General features: G+C 35.6%; 3 protein-coding genes across 5 annotated transcripts; 1 reads left to right on the plus strand and 2 right to left on the minus strand.

The window, feature by feature from the left end:
* Positions 1–460: 460 nt before the first annotated feature.
* Positions 461–3,126, minus strand: LOC132199977 (uncharacterized). The gene is made up of 6 exons (XM_059625111.1): positions 2,968–3,126; positions 2,360–2,592; positions 2,181–2,310; positions 2,029–2,123; positions 1,735–1,971; positions 461–1,227 (listed from the first exon to the last, which is right to left on the minus strand). The coding sequence occupies exons 2-6, from the start codon at positions 2,579–2,581 to the stop codon at positions 1,126–1,128; spliced, it is 786 nt and encodes a 261-aa protein (XP_059481094.1). The 5' UTR covers positions 2,582–2,592; positions 2,968–3,126; the 3' UTR covers positions 461–1,125.
* Positions 3,127–3,205: 79 nt separating this feature from the next.
* Positions 3,206–9,114, plus strand: LOC132201053 (mutS protein homolog 4-like). Of its 3 annotated transcripts, none has more exons than XM_059626927.1 (18): positions 3,206–3,347; positions 3,402–3,517; positions 3,680–3,875; positions 3,941–4,080; positions 4,133–4,281; positions 4,333–4,523; positions 4,577–4,698; positions 4,753–4,982; positions 5,049–5,249; positions 5,313–5,499; positions 5,571–5,713; positions 5,774–5,877; positions 5,986–6,205; positions 6,256–6,357; positions 6,416–6,529; positions 6,582–6,790; positions 6,854–7,070; positions 7,183–9,114. In XM_059626927.1, exons 2-18 carry the CDS (start codon positions 3,430–3,432, stop codon positions 8,914–8,916), a joined length of 4,347 nt encoding a protein of 1,448 aa, XP_059482910.1. In that variant the 5' UTR covers positions 3,206–3,347; positions 3,402–3,429; the 3' UTR covers positions 8,917–9,114. The 3 variants fall into 3 exon arrangements, with proteins under 3 accessions (XP_059482910.1, XP_059482911.1, XP_059482912.1); XM_059626928.1 differs by having other exon boundaries at positions 3,212–3,347; positions 3,420–3,517; XM_059626929.1 differs by having other exon boundaries at positions 3,230–3,347; positions 5,313–5,475.
* A 268-nt stretch (positions 9,115–9,382) lies between these two features.
* Positions 9,383–15,705, minus strand: LOC132200283 (alpha-latrotoxin-Lhe1a-like). The gene is made up of 5 exons (XM_059625637.1): positions 15,535–15,705; positions 12,682–12,988; positions 12,229–12,379; positions 11,862–12,169; positions 9,383–9,817 (listed from the first exon to the last, which is right to left on the minus strand). Exons 1-5 carry the CDS (start codon positions 15,620–15,622, stop codon positions 9,520–9,522), a joined length of 1,152 nt encoding a protein of 383 aa, XP_059481620.1. The 5' UTR covers positions 15,623–15,705; the 3' UTR covers positions 9,383–9,519.
* Between the last annotated feature and the right edge of the window lie 1,098 nt (positions 15,706–16,803).

Consider the following 16,803-nt stretch of genomic DNA (forward strand, 5'->3'; position numbering starts at 1 on the left):
CATTATTTCATATAGTTTATAACAAACGAATAAAATGCGGATGGCAATATAATCATGGCAAGCAGTGAGAGTGAAACATAAAAATTATGCAACCAGCACCACACGCTCGTCAACACAATTGCCTCCAATTTAATTCTTTTACTGCGATCACTGCAATTCCTTGACACGCATGTAATGCAGGTTGCATTTGATCAAAACTGCCAGCTTTTCACGTTTGAGACGATGAATTTACAAGTCATATTGATTTACAAATTTTAGCTATATGATAATGATTATTACTTTTTAAAGCTTATATATTCTGATATAGCTAAATAAATTTTTTAGTCATAGGCTATAGCGGCTAATTTCCTTTTACTCATATTTGATGAGAATTGGTTAGAGTATTATGTTGTACTATACTTTGAAGTCATGGAAAATTTTTTAGAAAATTATTTTAGGTTTATTATCATTGAAGTAAACATTCTCTTTTTACTTTTTTTATTCAAAATAACTATTCTATTTTTAACAAAAGGTTGATGCCAATTTCTACATTTAATTAAAACTACAATACCCTGCCAATAAGATTTGTCCATTTCAATCAACTCCCTTGATTTACATCATTTTAAAATTTCATAATAATATTTGAATAACTGAATTCAAAAATAGTGAATTTTACAAATATTGAAGCAATGTGAAGTATAATTTTCAAAACAAAACTGCACATTCTTCATTACAGATAAAGAACAACCGGGCAAAAAACTATGATATACTCATTATGTTTATAAAAATTGTAAAATGTTAGACAATACCTATATTACAGAGAAAAGCTCATTGGACGGATCCTTTCTAAACGAAGCAGTATTCGTTGGACGGAATGTCAATTTCCATAAAAATATAGCTCTGACTGAGCAAGTGAGCCTTAGAAAATATTACATCAGCAACAACAATGCCGACCTTGTCACTACAATATTAAGTCCTTTGAAGAATACTAAAATGCTTTTACACTCACATTGAGTGTGTTTGGAAATAACAAAACGAAAGCAAATTTGCATTCATTTTTATCTGAGGAGCATGAAAAAAATCATTGACGCTGAGAAATTTTCTGCTAAAAGTTAGCTGGGACGTTAGCTGCAGAGATCAAGCTGCTTAGTTGATGGGTGTTGCTGAAATAGTGCTGTGAGGCGTTGTCGGACGAGAGTTGCCGATGGAGTGGGCAATTGATGCATTAAGAGATTGCATAGTACCCATCTGAAAAATAAATACATATTTTTGAGCATTTATATAAATATGGATTTATAAAAAGAAAAAGTAACTAGAGAGCGCTGATAATTTTGAAGAGCACAAATTTTTTTGAACTGATGTTAATATTTCTTTAGATCTTTTAGATAACATAGCCTTTATAATTATAAAGAAATTGAAACAATGTTTATTGAATTTAGAAAGAGATTAAACTAATTGTTAAGTGAAAAATGGGGTTGAATTGCCAAAGAAATTATTGTTATTGGGAAACAACATTTTACTGGGTTTTACCAGTTTTTGGTCTGTGGTTATTTTAAGGGCAAAAGGCAGAAACACAATAAGCAAACTTATAAATTTGCCGTAACAAAAATTTAGAAAAAATATTTTCTGCTCATGATCATAACTGAAATTTGTAAAACCAATTTTTTTATTATTTAAATCTTATTATGTTATGCTTTTTAAAAAGCTTCTCGGAAGCTTACTACTTTTATAAGAAAATATAGCAACTAAAGTTACCCTGAGGTGTGCCAAGTCTTCAAGCTTGGTGAGGTCCGCCAGTTCTAGGTACAGCGAGTACACGAGCACCCATCCGTAAGCGCTGGCAACAGTGAAAACGATCCAAGCCAGGCACATGAATAAATTGTAGCCGAAGTACAGGTCATTGACAATCGATGAGAAAACAAAGGCGAAAAATCTCCAAGCAGTAAAGGCAAACATGCAGTACAGCCAGGGAACCATCCGACCTTCGTATTCCTTGAAAACAAAATCAAAATCAGTAAAATTAATTCTGAAACTGAATAAAAGTTTTACCTTTCTCAAAGCAACTATCAACATGATGCTGGTTACGATCAAAGCGATGCTCCCAATCAAGGAAAACAAGGCAAAAACCACCAAGCTGTTGCGAACTGTAAGAAATAAAATTAAATCGGACTTCTTAGAAAATTTCATTTGATTGCATTTACCGTGCATGTTTCCGACGTAGACGAATTCGAATGAGATTATGTAGTAGCCGTAGTGCGTCGAGCCAGGAGCTGCCTCGGCCAAACAGTAAATGTCGAAGGCCGACGTGAAGAGGGTGAACAGTCCCAAGAACTAAACAGAAATTTTAGAACTGGCAGAAAATTGAAAGGTTTGGACGTACCAATGAATAACAGCCTGTGATCAAGCTGGCACGCTGAATGTCGAGGACGACTGCATCTTGCAAAATTGGTTTCCTGTACCACGGGATGACAACTGATCGCATTGAGTGCGTTGACCTGAGGTTGGCAGATGACCTGGTGGTCACTCTGGAATGATGGGAGTAAATTGACGGCGCCATACTCCGCACGCTAGGCGCTTTGCCTCCGTAAGATCTGTATTCCATTTTGTATGCTCCTGCAAATGAATACATTAATTAATATTAAAAAAAAAAATACATTTTATATAACAAAATAATTTAATTCAGAAAAGAGGGATCAAAACTGAAATGATTTTAAATTATGTGTGTCACACACATTTAGGACATTTGAATTGCAAAATATGATAAAACAATCTACATAACATGCAATTTAGCCGAGGTAAGAAAATACGTAATGAATCAGGATTTAAGTTGAACTTTTGTATACAACATTTTTCTATCTCACGTCATGCAAGCGCATCAACAATAAAAATTAAATTAATTTTCAATTTCGGGCCAATATTGAAACGCCCCGTCAAATTTTGATTAAACAATAAACAAATATTTAGATAACATAGTTATACAATTTTTACCTTCAAAAATAAGACAAACTTATAAAGTGATTATTGCAGATAAAACTCAAACTCCAACTCAACATGCAGCTTAAAAATTAATTAAAGAATGCAGAATTTCTCAAATTTAGGCGTTGTCCCAGCTCTACGGTTGTTTACCAACTACCGCATTCAAGAGACGTTGGCCACCTAGCGGGAGTCTAGTTAACTACGACCAGCTTAGCGGGAAGGCAGCGAGCCAGCGAGGAGGAGGGCGAACCCCGAACACAAAAAGACACTGCTTTTGTTGACAAGAAGGATCGTCTTTCTGTTAATCGTTTTTGCCATCTCCAGGCTTCACCCTTGACCAGGACACTTCTGATCTCAATTAAAGCAGCTCAAGAGGTTGCTCAAGATCAAATGTAAGTTTGTTAAATTTTCTTCTCTCAGTACATATTAATCAGCGATTGTAAAAGAGGATGATCTGATGACAGTTAGGAAACAATGAACGCTGTGCGAAGTGACCAAATATTTGGCAAGCAGAAAAATTCTGGTGGATTTCATGTGAACGCAGCAAAGAGAGACTGTCCTAGTATGTATTGCGTATTTATTGAAGTTCTTGTACTATTTTTTACATAAATCCAACATTGAGATTGGGCATTGAGAATTAAATAAAAGAAAGTACATACATAATATGTACTGTTCTCCCTTCCTTTATACATACATAAATCTCTTTTTTCCGTCTAATTTTCAGTCAACCCCAAATCGGTGAATTTTCGAGTTCGCAACGATTCTGTATTTGGCAACAACTGGTTGAGAAACGCCAATAACCTTGGCAATGGAAAAGGACAAAGTTCAGGGATCAAAGCCCTTGTGGTTGCTGGGACAAACAGCGTCCAATTCAATAGTGCCAGAAGCAGATCCGCCTTAAAAAACTCAGCGTTTCTTGGGTAATAATTTTATTGAATAAAATATCTAGCATAACTCTAGCATAACTCAATGAAATTCTTTTAAGGCCTCAGACTTCCAGTGCCTTGTCAAATTCGACGCATTCACGTTCTGGGACTTCTGGGAACCGTACACCGTCAAGATCACCAAGGACACCAACCTCTGCCTGCAGTGGCAGCAACACCCTCGAGACAAAATGCATTGTCGGTTGGTTTTTCTCCAAATTCTTTGTAACTTTTTTTAATTATTTGCATTGAAGCTTTAACTGAAGGACGAGGCAAAGCTAGAGGTGAAGTTGGCATAGCAGCAATTGATGTTTACAGACCCAATTTGATTGTGAGCCAAATCAGTGACTGCCAGACTTATAGCAAAACCATTGCTAAAATCAACATGTTCAGTCCTGTTGAGGTACTTAATTGGGACACCCTATATTTTAAAATTTAATCAAAAAATTTTTAGATTCTTCTTCCAAATACATTTTGTGATGGTAGCAGCAATACAAAACTTTTCGACTGCATCAGAGAACAGTATCCCAACATCACAATCACGACCGTGCAAAGAAGACACTTTAGTGACGTCCAAGGATTGGAATCTATAAAAAAGTTTTGTGTGCCAGAAATGGCCAGCTTGGAAATTGTTGTGCAAAACAAGTATGCACAAGTCAGTTTATTATTTAATTTTATTCATCATAAATTTGTTTTAGGTTCTTTGCTTTGTCTGCTGCTTCTGCACTGCTGAAATATGTTGAGTTTCTCCAGAACATCATGTTTGCGCCAAAGTCTCTCAGCATCCAGTACCAAGGATCTCAAAATACAATGCTAATTGGTAATTAAATTTAATTTAAATTTATTTTGAATTTAATGCTGAGCTTAAATTTAGATGCTGAAACCGCTAAAAGATTGGAGTTGGTGCGTTCAATCAAGCCAGGAGGAGCTAATATTAAGCAGTCTTCCTTACTTGGCGTTCTGAACCACACATTTACTATTGGAGGCTACAGACTTTTGAGGGCAACAATCATGCAGCCACCTTGCAAAATTGAAGGTATTATTCAGAGACAGGAATGCATTCAAGAGTTGGTCGACAATCCAGCTGTATTCCGCGCCTTCCAAGTAATATATACATTTACTCAAATTCAATTTTTAACTGAACTAATTTGCGTTTATTTGATCAATTAGTGCATCCTTCCCAAATTTGCGGACGCAGAAAAACTTTTGGCACTGAGCATGATGCTTCCAACAACTGCTGACAGGAATGAAAAAAGCATCGAGTATCAAATCAATTATGCCCTGCTGTTGAAAAGCTGTCTTGATAATTTGCCAGTTCTTCAAGAAACTTTGAGGCTAACAGAGCATGCTTTCTTTCAAACTCTACACAACGTAAGAAATTGTATTTGTACAGGAAAATAAATTATTAATTTTTTTTTTCTAAAAATAAATTAGCAAATCAAGGCTGATGCTCTCACTGATATCCAAGAAGTTTTGAAAAAAGTGCTTCATGATGATGCCAAAAGTGTAAAGGGCTACAGCGCCTCTTGCATTCAAAGATGTTTTGCCATCAAAAGTGAAGTCAACGTCCTCCTTGACCTGGCCAGAAGAACTTACTGTGAATTGGTTGACGAGATCACACGTATATTATTATTTTTACATTTTTACGTTAACTGTTGTGCCGATCTAATAACTAAATTTTTCAATGTGAAGACCTTGTCCAAGACTACTCTGCAGAGCATGGCCTGCCTCTGAGGGTCGGTCACAACACCATGAAAGGGTTTCATTTGCAAATGCCTGTGGGCGGTCAAAACAACAAATGGAAAGAAAAAGAATTGCCTGAAATTTTCATTCAGGTAATATCTTAAAATTTTTGCTATTGACATAACAATTCTGGTAATTTTACTTTTTTTCAGGTCAATAAAACTAGAAGCACATTTACTATGACAACCGAGGCTTTGATCAAGTTGGATGTTCGCTGCAAGGAAATGCTGAAAGAAATTCAAACAATGAGTGCTTTGTAAGTAATAAATTTAAAAAAATTCAATTTCTTAAAAGCGGGTTAAGATTAAGAAGCTGACTTTTTATTTGGAGGCTGAAAATTTTAAAGGTAATCTATATCCAATAGAGCCCTTGCGGAGCTTCTGGCTGAAGTCCGACAGCATGCTGGATGCCTTTATCAAATGTGCGAAGCAATTTCTGAGATTGACCTAATTGTGTCTCTTGCAACACTGAGTTCCCTGCCTGGATTCATAAAACCAGAGTTTGGCAACAAAATGGTTGTGAAGGCAGGAAGACACCCAATCTTAAACCGCATGAGCTATGCAGAACCAGTTCCAAATGACATTGTGAATGGAATATTGAGTTCAGAATTTTTTTTAACAATTTTCACTTACAGGAAGCTAGTGAAGAAAATAACTTCCACATCGTAACAGGACCAAACATGGCAGGCAAAAGCATTTACATTCGTCAAGTAGCACTGTTGCAGATCATGGCCCAAGTAATCTTAAAAAATTTGAGCACTTAAATTTTTTGTTACAACTTAAAAAATTTTACAGATTGGTTGTTTCGTTTCGGCAGAAGCTGCTGAGTTTCGCATCACAGACCGAATTTTTTCTCGCATCGGCTTTGAAGACAGCATTGAAGGCAATGCCTCAACTTTTGTTGTTGAGGTGTGTCAATCAATTAAAATATTTCCATTAAATTAACTCACTTAATATTCAGATGCGAGAAATGAACTACATTCTCCAGCAAATGACACCTTCATCACTCATTATCATTGATGAGCTGTGCAGGGGAACAAGCTCCGAGGAAGGCATGTCAATCGCCTGGGGAATTTGTGAATGGTTGTTGAGAAGCCCTGCTTTCACCTTCTTCACAACGCACTTTTTGTTCTTGACAAGACTTCAGAACATTTACTCAAACATCCAAAAGTAATATTAAATTTATTATTTAAGATATATTGGAAAATAATATAATATTAATTTGTATTGCAGCCTCTGCTTAGAGGCAATTGAGATGGAAACTGATTCCAAAGATGGCTCAAGTCATGATGGAGGTAATGAGAAGTGGATCCAATACACACACAAAGTCGGTCCAGGTGTAATGAAAATTGAGAGGTACGGACTGAGGCTCGCCAGAGTGTCTCACGTGCCTAAGAAAGTGACCAAGAATGCTGGTTCTATTTTGGACAAGTTGATTGCCGCCAGAAAGGTTATGCATGATTTTTTAATAGCTTTTGCTTAATGCCTATATTTTATTTTTACAAATGATAGGCACTTGCAAAAGATAATTAATTTTTAAAAATAACAATTAAAAATTTCAGCCTCTTCCCTCTGTTGAGAACGGTGAGCAAGGAACCATGATGTACCAAACATTCCGCTGCATGCTGAAAGCCATCTCTAAGAAGTATGTTGACAACCGGACCTTGGCGATGGAAATGAATGCAGCGCTAACAAGAAAATTCAAAGAGCAGCATTCTAACTGGCAAGAGGAAACTTTGATGATGAACACGCCACTGTCAACTCCACAAAACAGGCAAACTAATAGAAGAGTTTTGTCCCCGATCATAAGGGAATTTGAGCAAGAGGGAGAAATGACTGCTCACCATCAAGAGATCGTTCCTGTTGCTGCAAAGCCTCCAGGCTCTGTTGGTGGCACAGAAAAGCTAATGGATATTCCAGACCATAATGAGACGTCAGAGCCTTGCAGTGCGAATGATATACCAATGGTAGAAAAAACTCCGATATCCTCAAACAATGAGGTTGGCACTCCAGTGAACACTTACAGAGCTGAAGAAGCAGCCTTAAGGACCCCCAATGCCCCAAGAATACCTAAAAATGTGACAATTAACCTCACTCCAGTTGAAATTGAAGCTAGCAGTGAGACTCGAAAGTTAAATTCAGGAGTTCCGCTGACTCCCGCGAGCAGTAAAGATTCTCAATTCAGCCGAACTGCCCTTGTTGGAATTCTGAAGAGACGGCAAGACTTTACTCCTTCATCGTCGTGTAGCCTTGAGACTCTAGACCTGACCGGCACACCTGTCAGCACAAACATGCCAAAGCAAGCACCAGCTATAAGGAGATTGTCTAAAGATTTTTCAACACCCCAGTCCCATTTCAGGAGGAGTGCTCAGGATGCTGGATTGAATCCACCGACAGTGCCAAAAGCCAAGCGCCAGCAGGTTATGGAATTTGTTTCACCCAGCAAATTGATTAGCACTCCAATCCCTTGGAAAACACCTTCTGAAGTTACACCAGAAAAATCAACCCAAAGTCAAGGCAGATCTTCATCACCTGTAAAAATGAAAACAAGGAAAATTGAGGAGTATTTCATTCGTTTTCAACGAAACAGCGTGATTGAAACTTATGTCAAAGAGAAAACTCCCCGAGTTTGCAATGACAGGGCAGAGGAGGAAAATGAAAATTTCTTGAATGCTGCAGAGAATTCTGAATTAACTGTTGCTGTTGAGCAGCCTAACGACATTGAGATAATTGGCACTGTTCAATCTCCTATTCATCCCTCCAAAATAGACCTTCAGGGTAAACAAAATCACCGTTTTTCTTTGGACAACCTGTTGAAAGATACCATGAAACGAATCAACCTAGATAAAACCTCAGGGGACAAAAGTGTTGTGACAAGTTTCAGCTACGGATCTGCTTCATTTTCAATGCCCATTATGTCCACCTCAGTCAAGGCTTTGAACTTTGACATAAACGAAGCCGAGTCTAGGAATGGAAGTCAAATGATGGAGGAGATAAACACCACACCTGTCCAGGGCCACCGGTTCGCGATGCAAGGGACGCCAGAGTTCAGGTGCAGCATGACCTTCAAGGACTTCATGGAGCAGAAGACAAAACAAAAGAAACGCTCAACTTCACAAAGCAGCATTCCGCCAGAGTCTCCGTCTATGCAGAAATTCTACAGGGATTTCCCCCCAAGCTCCAGCATGGTTCAAGCAGCTCAAGATGCTCTGGAGAAGAAGCTGGAACGGATGAGGAATGAGTCTTTTTCACGAGACTCCTCCCAGTCTGGTAAGGACCTGACCCCAAAACTCTAAGTATTAAAGAAATTTGAATACCTGTTTGATGATCTCCTTTAAGCTATTTAAAATGTGAAATTAAAGCCCAAAATATTAGGGCGTGATATTTTAATTTTTACAATTGCAGAATTTGTGCTAAATAATATTTTAATTTAAATCACAGTACTTAAATTATAAAATCTATTCAAGCTGGTCAATAAAATTAAAAGAACTGAGTCTCATATATTAATTTTCCTTTTTGTTCTGCAAACCTGCACCTATTGCACCTTATAAAATATTGAGAATTTGTTTCAATTTGTCAATTTAAATTTATTATTCGCTGAAAGTGAAATTTGTCAAATTTTTTTCATTTAATGTCCATAATTAGGTAAATAATTTGTAAAGCTAGTTTTTTCAAATTATTTATTTATTAAAAAGATTACAAAAATCAATCACTTATTATTTAAATATCTACCAAAACTTTATCAAAATCAAAAGGCATCAGTGTTCTTATAACAAGCAAAAATGCATTAATAAATATTTATTTATTCTTTGAAAACTTTGATTCTCGTTCTCCTATCACACAATTTGACATTTGTACAAATTAAATAAATGCAGTTTTGTAGAAATTTTGATCGTTGCTTAACCGATGGCATGCATCGTGTTCTGTCTTCTCTCAGCTTCTTGAACTAGGATTAGAGTCATTTCAGGTTGCGACCGTCTGCGGTACTCCTGTTGTGCTAAGTCCACGGGCGAAGACCTTCGCTCATCGGTGGTGCGAGCTGTTACATCGCACGTGGGTTTTTGAAGCAGCGCTTTGACCACGTGAATAAAACCACTTTCTACAGCAACATGCAGGGGCGCCAGTCCCTTTTTGTTTCTAGCGTTCACCTCCACTGATTCGGTGGCCAGTAGCTTTTCCACCACTTCCAAGTGACCCCTAAAGTTAAAAAAAATTATTATTATTTATTCTTCTTGGTCAATAAACGAATTTTATGGTGGAAAAAAAGAGAAGAAAGGGTTTACAACTAGCACATGTCTGCTAAAACGCCCGACATCGTTGGTAATAATTGAAGTTGTCACAAAATTTCAAATATTTAATTAAGTTATTTTTGAGGCACTTTTTTTTTTAATCGGCCACACTTTTGGCAAGGGTCAACCGATTTGAATGAAATTTGGCAGGTCGGTTGCTCTTAGGGTGTAAACAAATAGTTTAGAAGGATTTTTTAAAATTCTCAAAATTGCCTATTTTACAGGGGCTCAAAGTTGCTGATTTTGAAAAATGGCGTTTTCAAAAATCGAAAATATCTCAGCTCCTGTTGCAGATAGCGCATAAGTTTATATAAGCAAAATTGTAGGGAATTAGACGCCCTACAACTTTGCTATAGTGACCAAGGTCGTAGGTCAAACCTGAAGGTCATTTATTTTTTGCTCATTATTTTCAGGCTCTACCAAAGTACCAAGGCAATAAATTTTTTTGATTCCAAAATAGCCAAAAGTTGCTCCAGTTAGTAATAAACAACATATCAAAATTTGGTGAGACTTATTTTTTTCGTTTTTGAGATATTCCGGATCAAAGGGCAAAAAACGTGGTTTTCCGAGCGTTTTTTGTGCAAACTTTATTTTAAAGCTCTATAACTTTTTTCCTGTTAGAGTTAGGATTAAATGTATTATGACAAAAAATAATTGCCTTTAATTTTTCTTGCAGGTCATGTATCACACATGGTGATCAGGTCACAAAAGGGCATTGACCCCATGGTGACCTGTGACCTTTTTGAATTTTTTTGCGTGTGTGACACATGGATGGAAAGAGGATGTCAGCAGGAGCATTTTGGTACCCGGATTTTTGTTCTATCATCATTACAAGTGAAGTTATCATAGATTTTGTACAGCAAAAATTGGAATCCGACGAATAAATTATTTAAAAATAGATGTAACTTCACATCTGTTGATGCTAGAACAAAAATCCGGGTACTAAAATGCTCCTGCTGACATCCTCTTTCCATCCATGTGTCACACACGCAAAAAAATTCAAAAAGGTCACAGGTCACCATGGGGTCAATGCCCTTTTGTGACCTGATCACCATGTGTGATACATGACCTGCAAGAAAAATTAAAGGCAATTATTTTTTGTCATAATACATTTAATCCTAACTCTAACAGGAAAAAAGTTATAGAGCTTTAAAATAAAGTTTGCACAAAAAACGCTCGGAAAACCACGTTTTTTGCCCTTTGATCCGGAATATCTCAAAAACGAAAAAAATAAGTCTCACCAAATTTTGATATGTTGTTTATTACTAACTGGAGCAACTTTTGGCTATTTTGGAATCAAAAAAATTTATTGCCTTGGTACTTTGGTAGAGCCTGAAAATAATGAGCAAAAAATAAATGACCTTCAGGTTTGACCTACGACCTTGGTCACTATAGCAAAGTTGTAGGGCGTCTAATTCCCTACAATTTTGCTTATATAAACTTATGCGCTATCTGCAACAGGAGCTGAGATATTTTCGATTTTTGAAAACGCCATTTTTCAAAATCAGCAACTTTGAGCCCCTGTAAAATAGGCAATTTTGAGAATTTTAAAAAATCCTTCTAAACTATTTGTTTAAACCCTAAGAGCAACCGACCTGCCAAATTTCATTCAAATCGGTTGACCCTTGCCAAAAGTGTGGCCGATTAAAAAAAAAAAGTGCCTTGAAGATTTCGTCTGCAATTCTTGCTGTTGGCTTTTTTTAATATCTACAGAAAAAAATAGATTGATTTTTTAACATAGATTTAATTTTAAAGTTAACCAATAAATAATAAATTACATATTACATGATTTAAAGAACGGTTTTGAAAAAGTTAAAATTTGTTGACAATCTAAGTAGGAAAGTAATTTAGATTTTAATTTTAAGGCGAATAAAACATTGATTAAACAATGCTGGATCATCAAACTTGAATTTTTCTTCCTGGGGTTTTTGAAAAAAAAAAGATTTTTTTACCTTCCTGCCGCCAAATGAAGCGCAGTGTCGCCATTTAGGTCTTCGGCCTGCGTCAAACTGGCCGAGCTTTTAAGAGACAGAATGGAAGAAACAATATTCGTCAATCCTTTCCGGGCAGCAACGTGAAGAGCCGTTTCTCTGTAAACAGTCGAGCAGCAGAGCCACTGATGATCATCTGCCTGCATTTTTGCCGCCTCTTCCAGCAGAAGCTCAGCCGCAAAAAGTGAGCCGCTCTCAAGCGCTTCTATCAGCGGCGTTTCGCCTTGCTCGTTCTGCTTTTCCAACTGAGATCCGTGGGCCAAGAGGGTCTGAAAGAAATAAAATTTAGTTACACAAAGTTTACAATTTCATTGATTGTTGCAAGTACTAGGAAAGGTTCGCTGATATTGCAATTTGCTTTAACAAGCACGTGCAAGGGCGTTTTCTTTGTGTGGTCCTCACAATTGACGTCGCTAACTTTGGCGAGAATCTCAAGAGAGGTTGATAACGATGGCATTATTTTTGTTGGACTCGAACCACTGTAAAAATAGATTTGTATAAGAAAACTTTATCTCTTTATTCAATAAATTTTTTGTATCCTGTAATAAATAAATATCAAGATTATGTATTTTTAATGATTAACGATCTGAATTCTCACTTTTATTAGTCATAATAATAATTAAAAAAATTAATAAATTATTATCAAAATTTTTTGTGAAAAGGTCTTTATTTGTTGTCAGCCTAACACTGACCTTTCTTGTTTTAAATTTAAAAAAAAAATCAGGCCCCTTTATTGCATATTGACAATATAGATATAAACTAAATTTTATTTTAATCTTACCCAAAAGAAGTCTTTTTTGATTGAGAACATCTTCTACTAAGAACATGGAGCGGCATCTGCTTCCTGAGCTGGTCAGCCAAGTTAGCCGAGCACCCTGCCGAAATGAGCACCTTGACGGCCTCTGCCGGGTCATCCCAGTGACCCACGATGCAGTGCAGGGCCGTCTCGCCGGTGGCCGAACGAGCGTCCTTGTCGCAATTGGCCGCCAGCAAACAAGTCAATAGACTCGGGTCGCGGGTGTGTTTGGCCGCCAGGACGAGTGGAGGGTCGCCGGCTGGCCAGTTGGCCTCCAGGTTGACCCCTTGCGCTGTGAATCAATAGATTTTTATTATATGTTTTGTTGGAATTATTGCAATATCGTCTCATTAAACATCAACAAAATTAGTTAATAAATTTCAGGTCATTGTATCAGTCAAAAAGGATTATAATTAACAGAAAAATGAAGTAGCCGTTGTAATAACATAGTACACTTATGACTAATAATTAGTTTTAATTTTTTTCATTTATTTTTAATTTTGTGATTTATAAGCTTTTTTTAAATTTCCCTCTTAATAACGTTATTTCAAGTTATAAATAAGTTGCATTTAATTTTTTGGTAAATCTAATTATTTGATTAATTTTAACACTGAAAGATTAATGTAGACTCTCAAAATCATTTGGGATACAGTTTTATTACAATTTTTGTGTAATCAACGCACTTACTGCAAAAAAGAAAAAAATTTAAAATTAATATAAAATTAAAAAAAAAGAAAGAAGTGACTTCTTTTAAGTGCACAATTTTTTATTTATGCTGCCAAGTGAAAATTATTTGAAGGAGCACTCCAGGAGACAAGAGACAGCCACAGTTTTAATTTTTATAATTTTAATAAAAAAAAAATACAGCGCGTGTTTCCCCCTCATTAAACTTATGTAATTTTCATTTGATTTTATAATGTAAATTATGAACAAAAATAGTTTCCTCCATTCCATTTTTTAATAGGTCCAATTTATCCATTTAACATTTCCACCAATCCAAAACATCTGTTCTGAAAGACAATTCGTCATTCTGCAGAATTCCATTTTACGCAACGAAGCATCTCAAGTGATGAGGCAAAATGTGTTTCTGCTCAGCCGGCCGGCAGTAAAGCAATAAACTCGCATGCGACTTCTCCGAGCACTCTTATCAAATCCCGGAGTAGCGAACCACACGCACCAGTTGTTGAAATAAAAAACGTCAACAAAAATAAACAAACACGCATAAACAAGCACGATCGAGATAATTAAATTGGCAGCAGGATCAAGGCAGATCAAATCTCGCCTTTTTTAAATTTGATTTTTGTTTGGTGACTTCATTCGGAAGTAGGGATGCTCGATGTTGCAGTTTACATGACGCACGTGTTCCTTGCTGACCACACGGCCTTCATTATCGTCAAGTCAATCATCATCCATAATTAAGTATTATTAAGATGGATGTGACACATATTATTTGAGGAAAGCGACCGGACGGATAGAGAGACACGCATCCTGTGTGTTGGTTTTTCAATTAGTCAAAAGTGCTGCGCGGGCGACGCATAAATTTGGTCGCATCAATTAAATAATACACAGCTGTGTATACTAGCATTGTGGAGTTTTATGCGGGTTGTGGTAGTAATAATCGTAGTTTGGTGTCGGACAGTGGAACGCAATGTTAATGTACATTACGACGGTCGTGTTTGCAGCGACGGCGGTCTGGTGTTGATAAAATATTTCTTCAAGCAAAACGCTGAAGGGAAATGATAATTGCTTCCGTTCCGGTCAGTTTCAACAGAGCTTTTTGTTGGCCAAGCAATTCTACATACATAATTATGTAAACGTATGAGTCAATAAATTATTCAAATAGTATTTTTGTATTTTTTATAAATAATTTGTTCAAAATTTCACAACAGGATTTATTCCCAGAAAATAAATTTTCACACAACCACAAACAAGGTTTTTTTAAATCTATTTATTTTTTTCGCTTGTTTAAAAAAATTAAATTGCATTAAAATATTAAAATAATAAATTGAAAAATTGATAAAATATAAAAAATTATATCAGCAGAATTTTAAGGCAACACTTGAATAGCTGTATCTTTTTTAATCAATTTGATTTGTTTAAATGTCCTTACATTTATTGTCATTTTGCAGACATGATGATCGAGTAAATAAAGTATAATATATTCTGCTAATTGAAATTCCCAGGATTTAGCTCAAAAGATTTATCATTTTCATATTATTGTAAAAATAATGCAAATAATAAATAATGATATAGTAAATATAAAACACCCTGGGTTCTTTTCTATGCCACTAAAAGTTAAATAATTTATTCGAAAAAGGAAAATTCAAAAAGAACTACTTCGCACTTTCAGGGGTTGAATTGCAAATCAGCACGTCAGACCACAACTGATAAGCTACTTGCTATTGCCAATATTTCTAAAATAAAAAGTATCTGGAAAACCCAAGACACCCTTATTTGAAAAAAGGCAAATCTGCCGCACTTCTGGTTAGGACAGCTGTTTCGGTGAATTATTTTCTCTTTGAATTAAGAATGTCAGGGGAGTGTTCCTTTCTGGGATGAAAATAATAATTTTACATTTATTTCAGGATTCATAGATTATAAATTTAAAATTTAGTTCGAGAGCATTTCTTATTATTTTTATTTTTTATTTCTTAAATTTGATTTAATCATAATATACTATAGATGAATGTGTGGGAATTTCCAGCCGAGAGGTAATAAGGAAAAACTATATACAAAAGCGGCCTCAAGCGTAAGTTTACACACTTCGCTTTTAACTTTTGATCAAGACACTCAATGGAAAATGATAATAATTTCAAATTTGCATACAATATAATATACCTTTTGCAAGGAGCTGCTTGGCTGCCGGCAAATCTGCATTGCGAATGGCGTCGAAAATTTTTTCACACACGTCCGTCTCGTGCGCCATGCCGGCGTCGACTGACTGGCGGAAGAGAAAAGCCGCGAGACCGCGAGGGCTGCACGTAATGATGGTGTGCGCTCTGGAGAACGAAACTCGGAATCGCTGGTTGCCTCTCTGACTAACCCAACAACATGCGATATCTTGCGGCTTTTTCCTCCTGTTGCTCTCTCAACTTTTTTCCTCCGCGGGGGTCCCGCAGCCGCCGCGGAGTAATAATTATTTAGCCGGCGAATTATACTCCAAGCGAGATGAGATGAGCCTGACTGCTTTTTGCCAGCAGTAAAACGAACGACACGATTCCACGAATTCTAATCACGGTAATTAGCACGCGTATAAAATGAAAGTCGCCTATTGATTTGGAAAATAATAAAATGTGAAAAATATTTTGGTAATTACACAAAAATAATTGGCAAAATGTTAAACATGCAGCGTTTTAAATATTTATGTCAATTTTGTGTTTCTAGAATTGACAGCTTTAGGAAATTTGTAACCATCTGAAAATCATTTTCTTTTTGTGCAGTCCATAATTACACAATTTATGTGGAATAATTTTATGTAAGAAAAGTCCTGTAAAACGAAATACAGCTTGCGTGTATTATTTTTCAAGTAATATAAAGGTTAATTATGTATTTTGTATATAACGATATGGTATAATAAAATTAAGTAAAAAAAATTTATATCTTGTCAGGATGAATCAGCAAAGAGTATAAAACTTTTTAGAGTTTGCCTGTATTATATAAAAATAACTTGGTCTAGTTTTATTTATATTTATTAAATAAAAATATTTTAATAAGATTCTTAATATGAATTGAAACTAAAAATAGTTGTAAAATAAATAAAATGCTCTAAATAAATTCAATTTAAAATAAATATGAATTTATTAAATATATTTTTTGTAACAAAACATTTATTAAAATTTTTATTTATTGTTTAGCATATTAGTATTTTTTATTTAATAATAGAACGTTAATAATTAATTAATAATTTTCTTCATTTAATAGAAAATTTTCAATTATTAATTAACAACTAACAACGGTAAATTGAATTTTTTCAATAATACAAATAAAGCGCATTCTGCTGTTTACACAACATTGAAACCGCACTCAATGAATAAATGAAACGTCAGACCAAATAAAAATAAAACATCTTGGGGCAATGGTTATGTAAATTTTTCCAAACAAAAAGCA

The sequence above is a fragment of the Neocloeon triangulifer genome, unplaced genomic scaffold (genome assembly GCF_031216515.1).
Source record: "Neocloeon triangulifer isolate White Clay Creek 2 clone unplaced genomic scaffold, ASM3121651v1 ptg000014l, whole genome shotgun sequence".
Classification (NCBI taxonomy): domain Eukaryota; kingdom Metazoa; phylum Arthropoda; class Insecta; order Ephemeroptera; family Baetidae; genus Neocloeon; species Neocloeon triangulifer.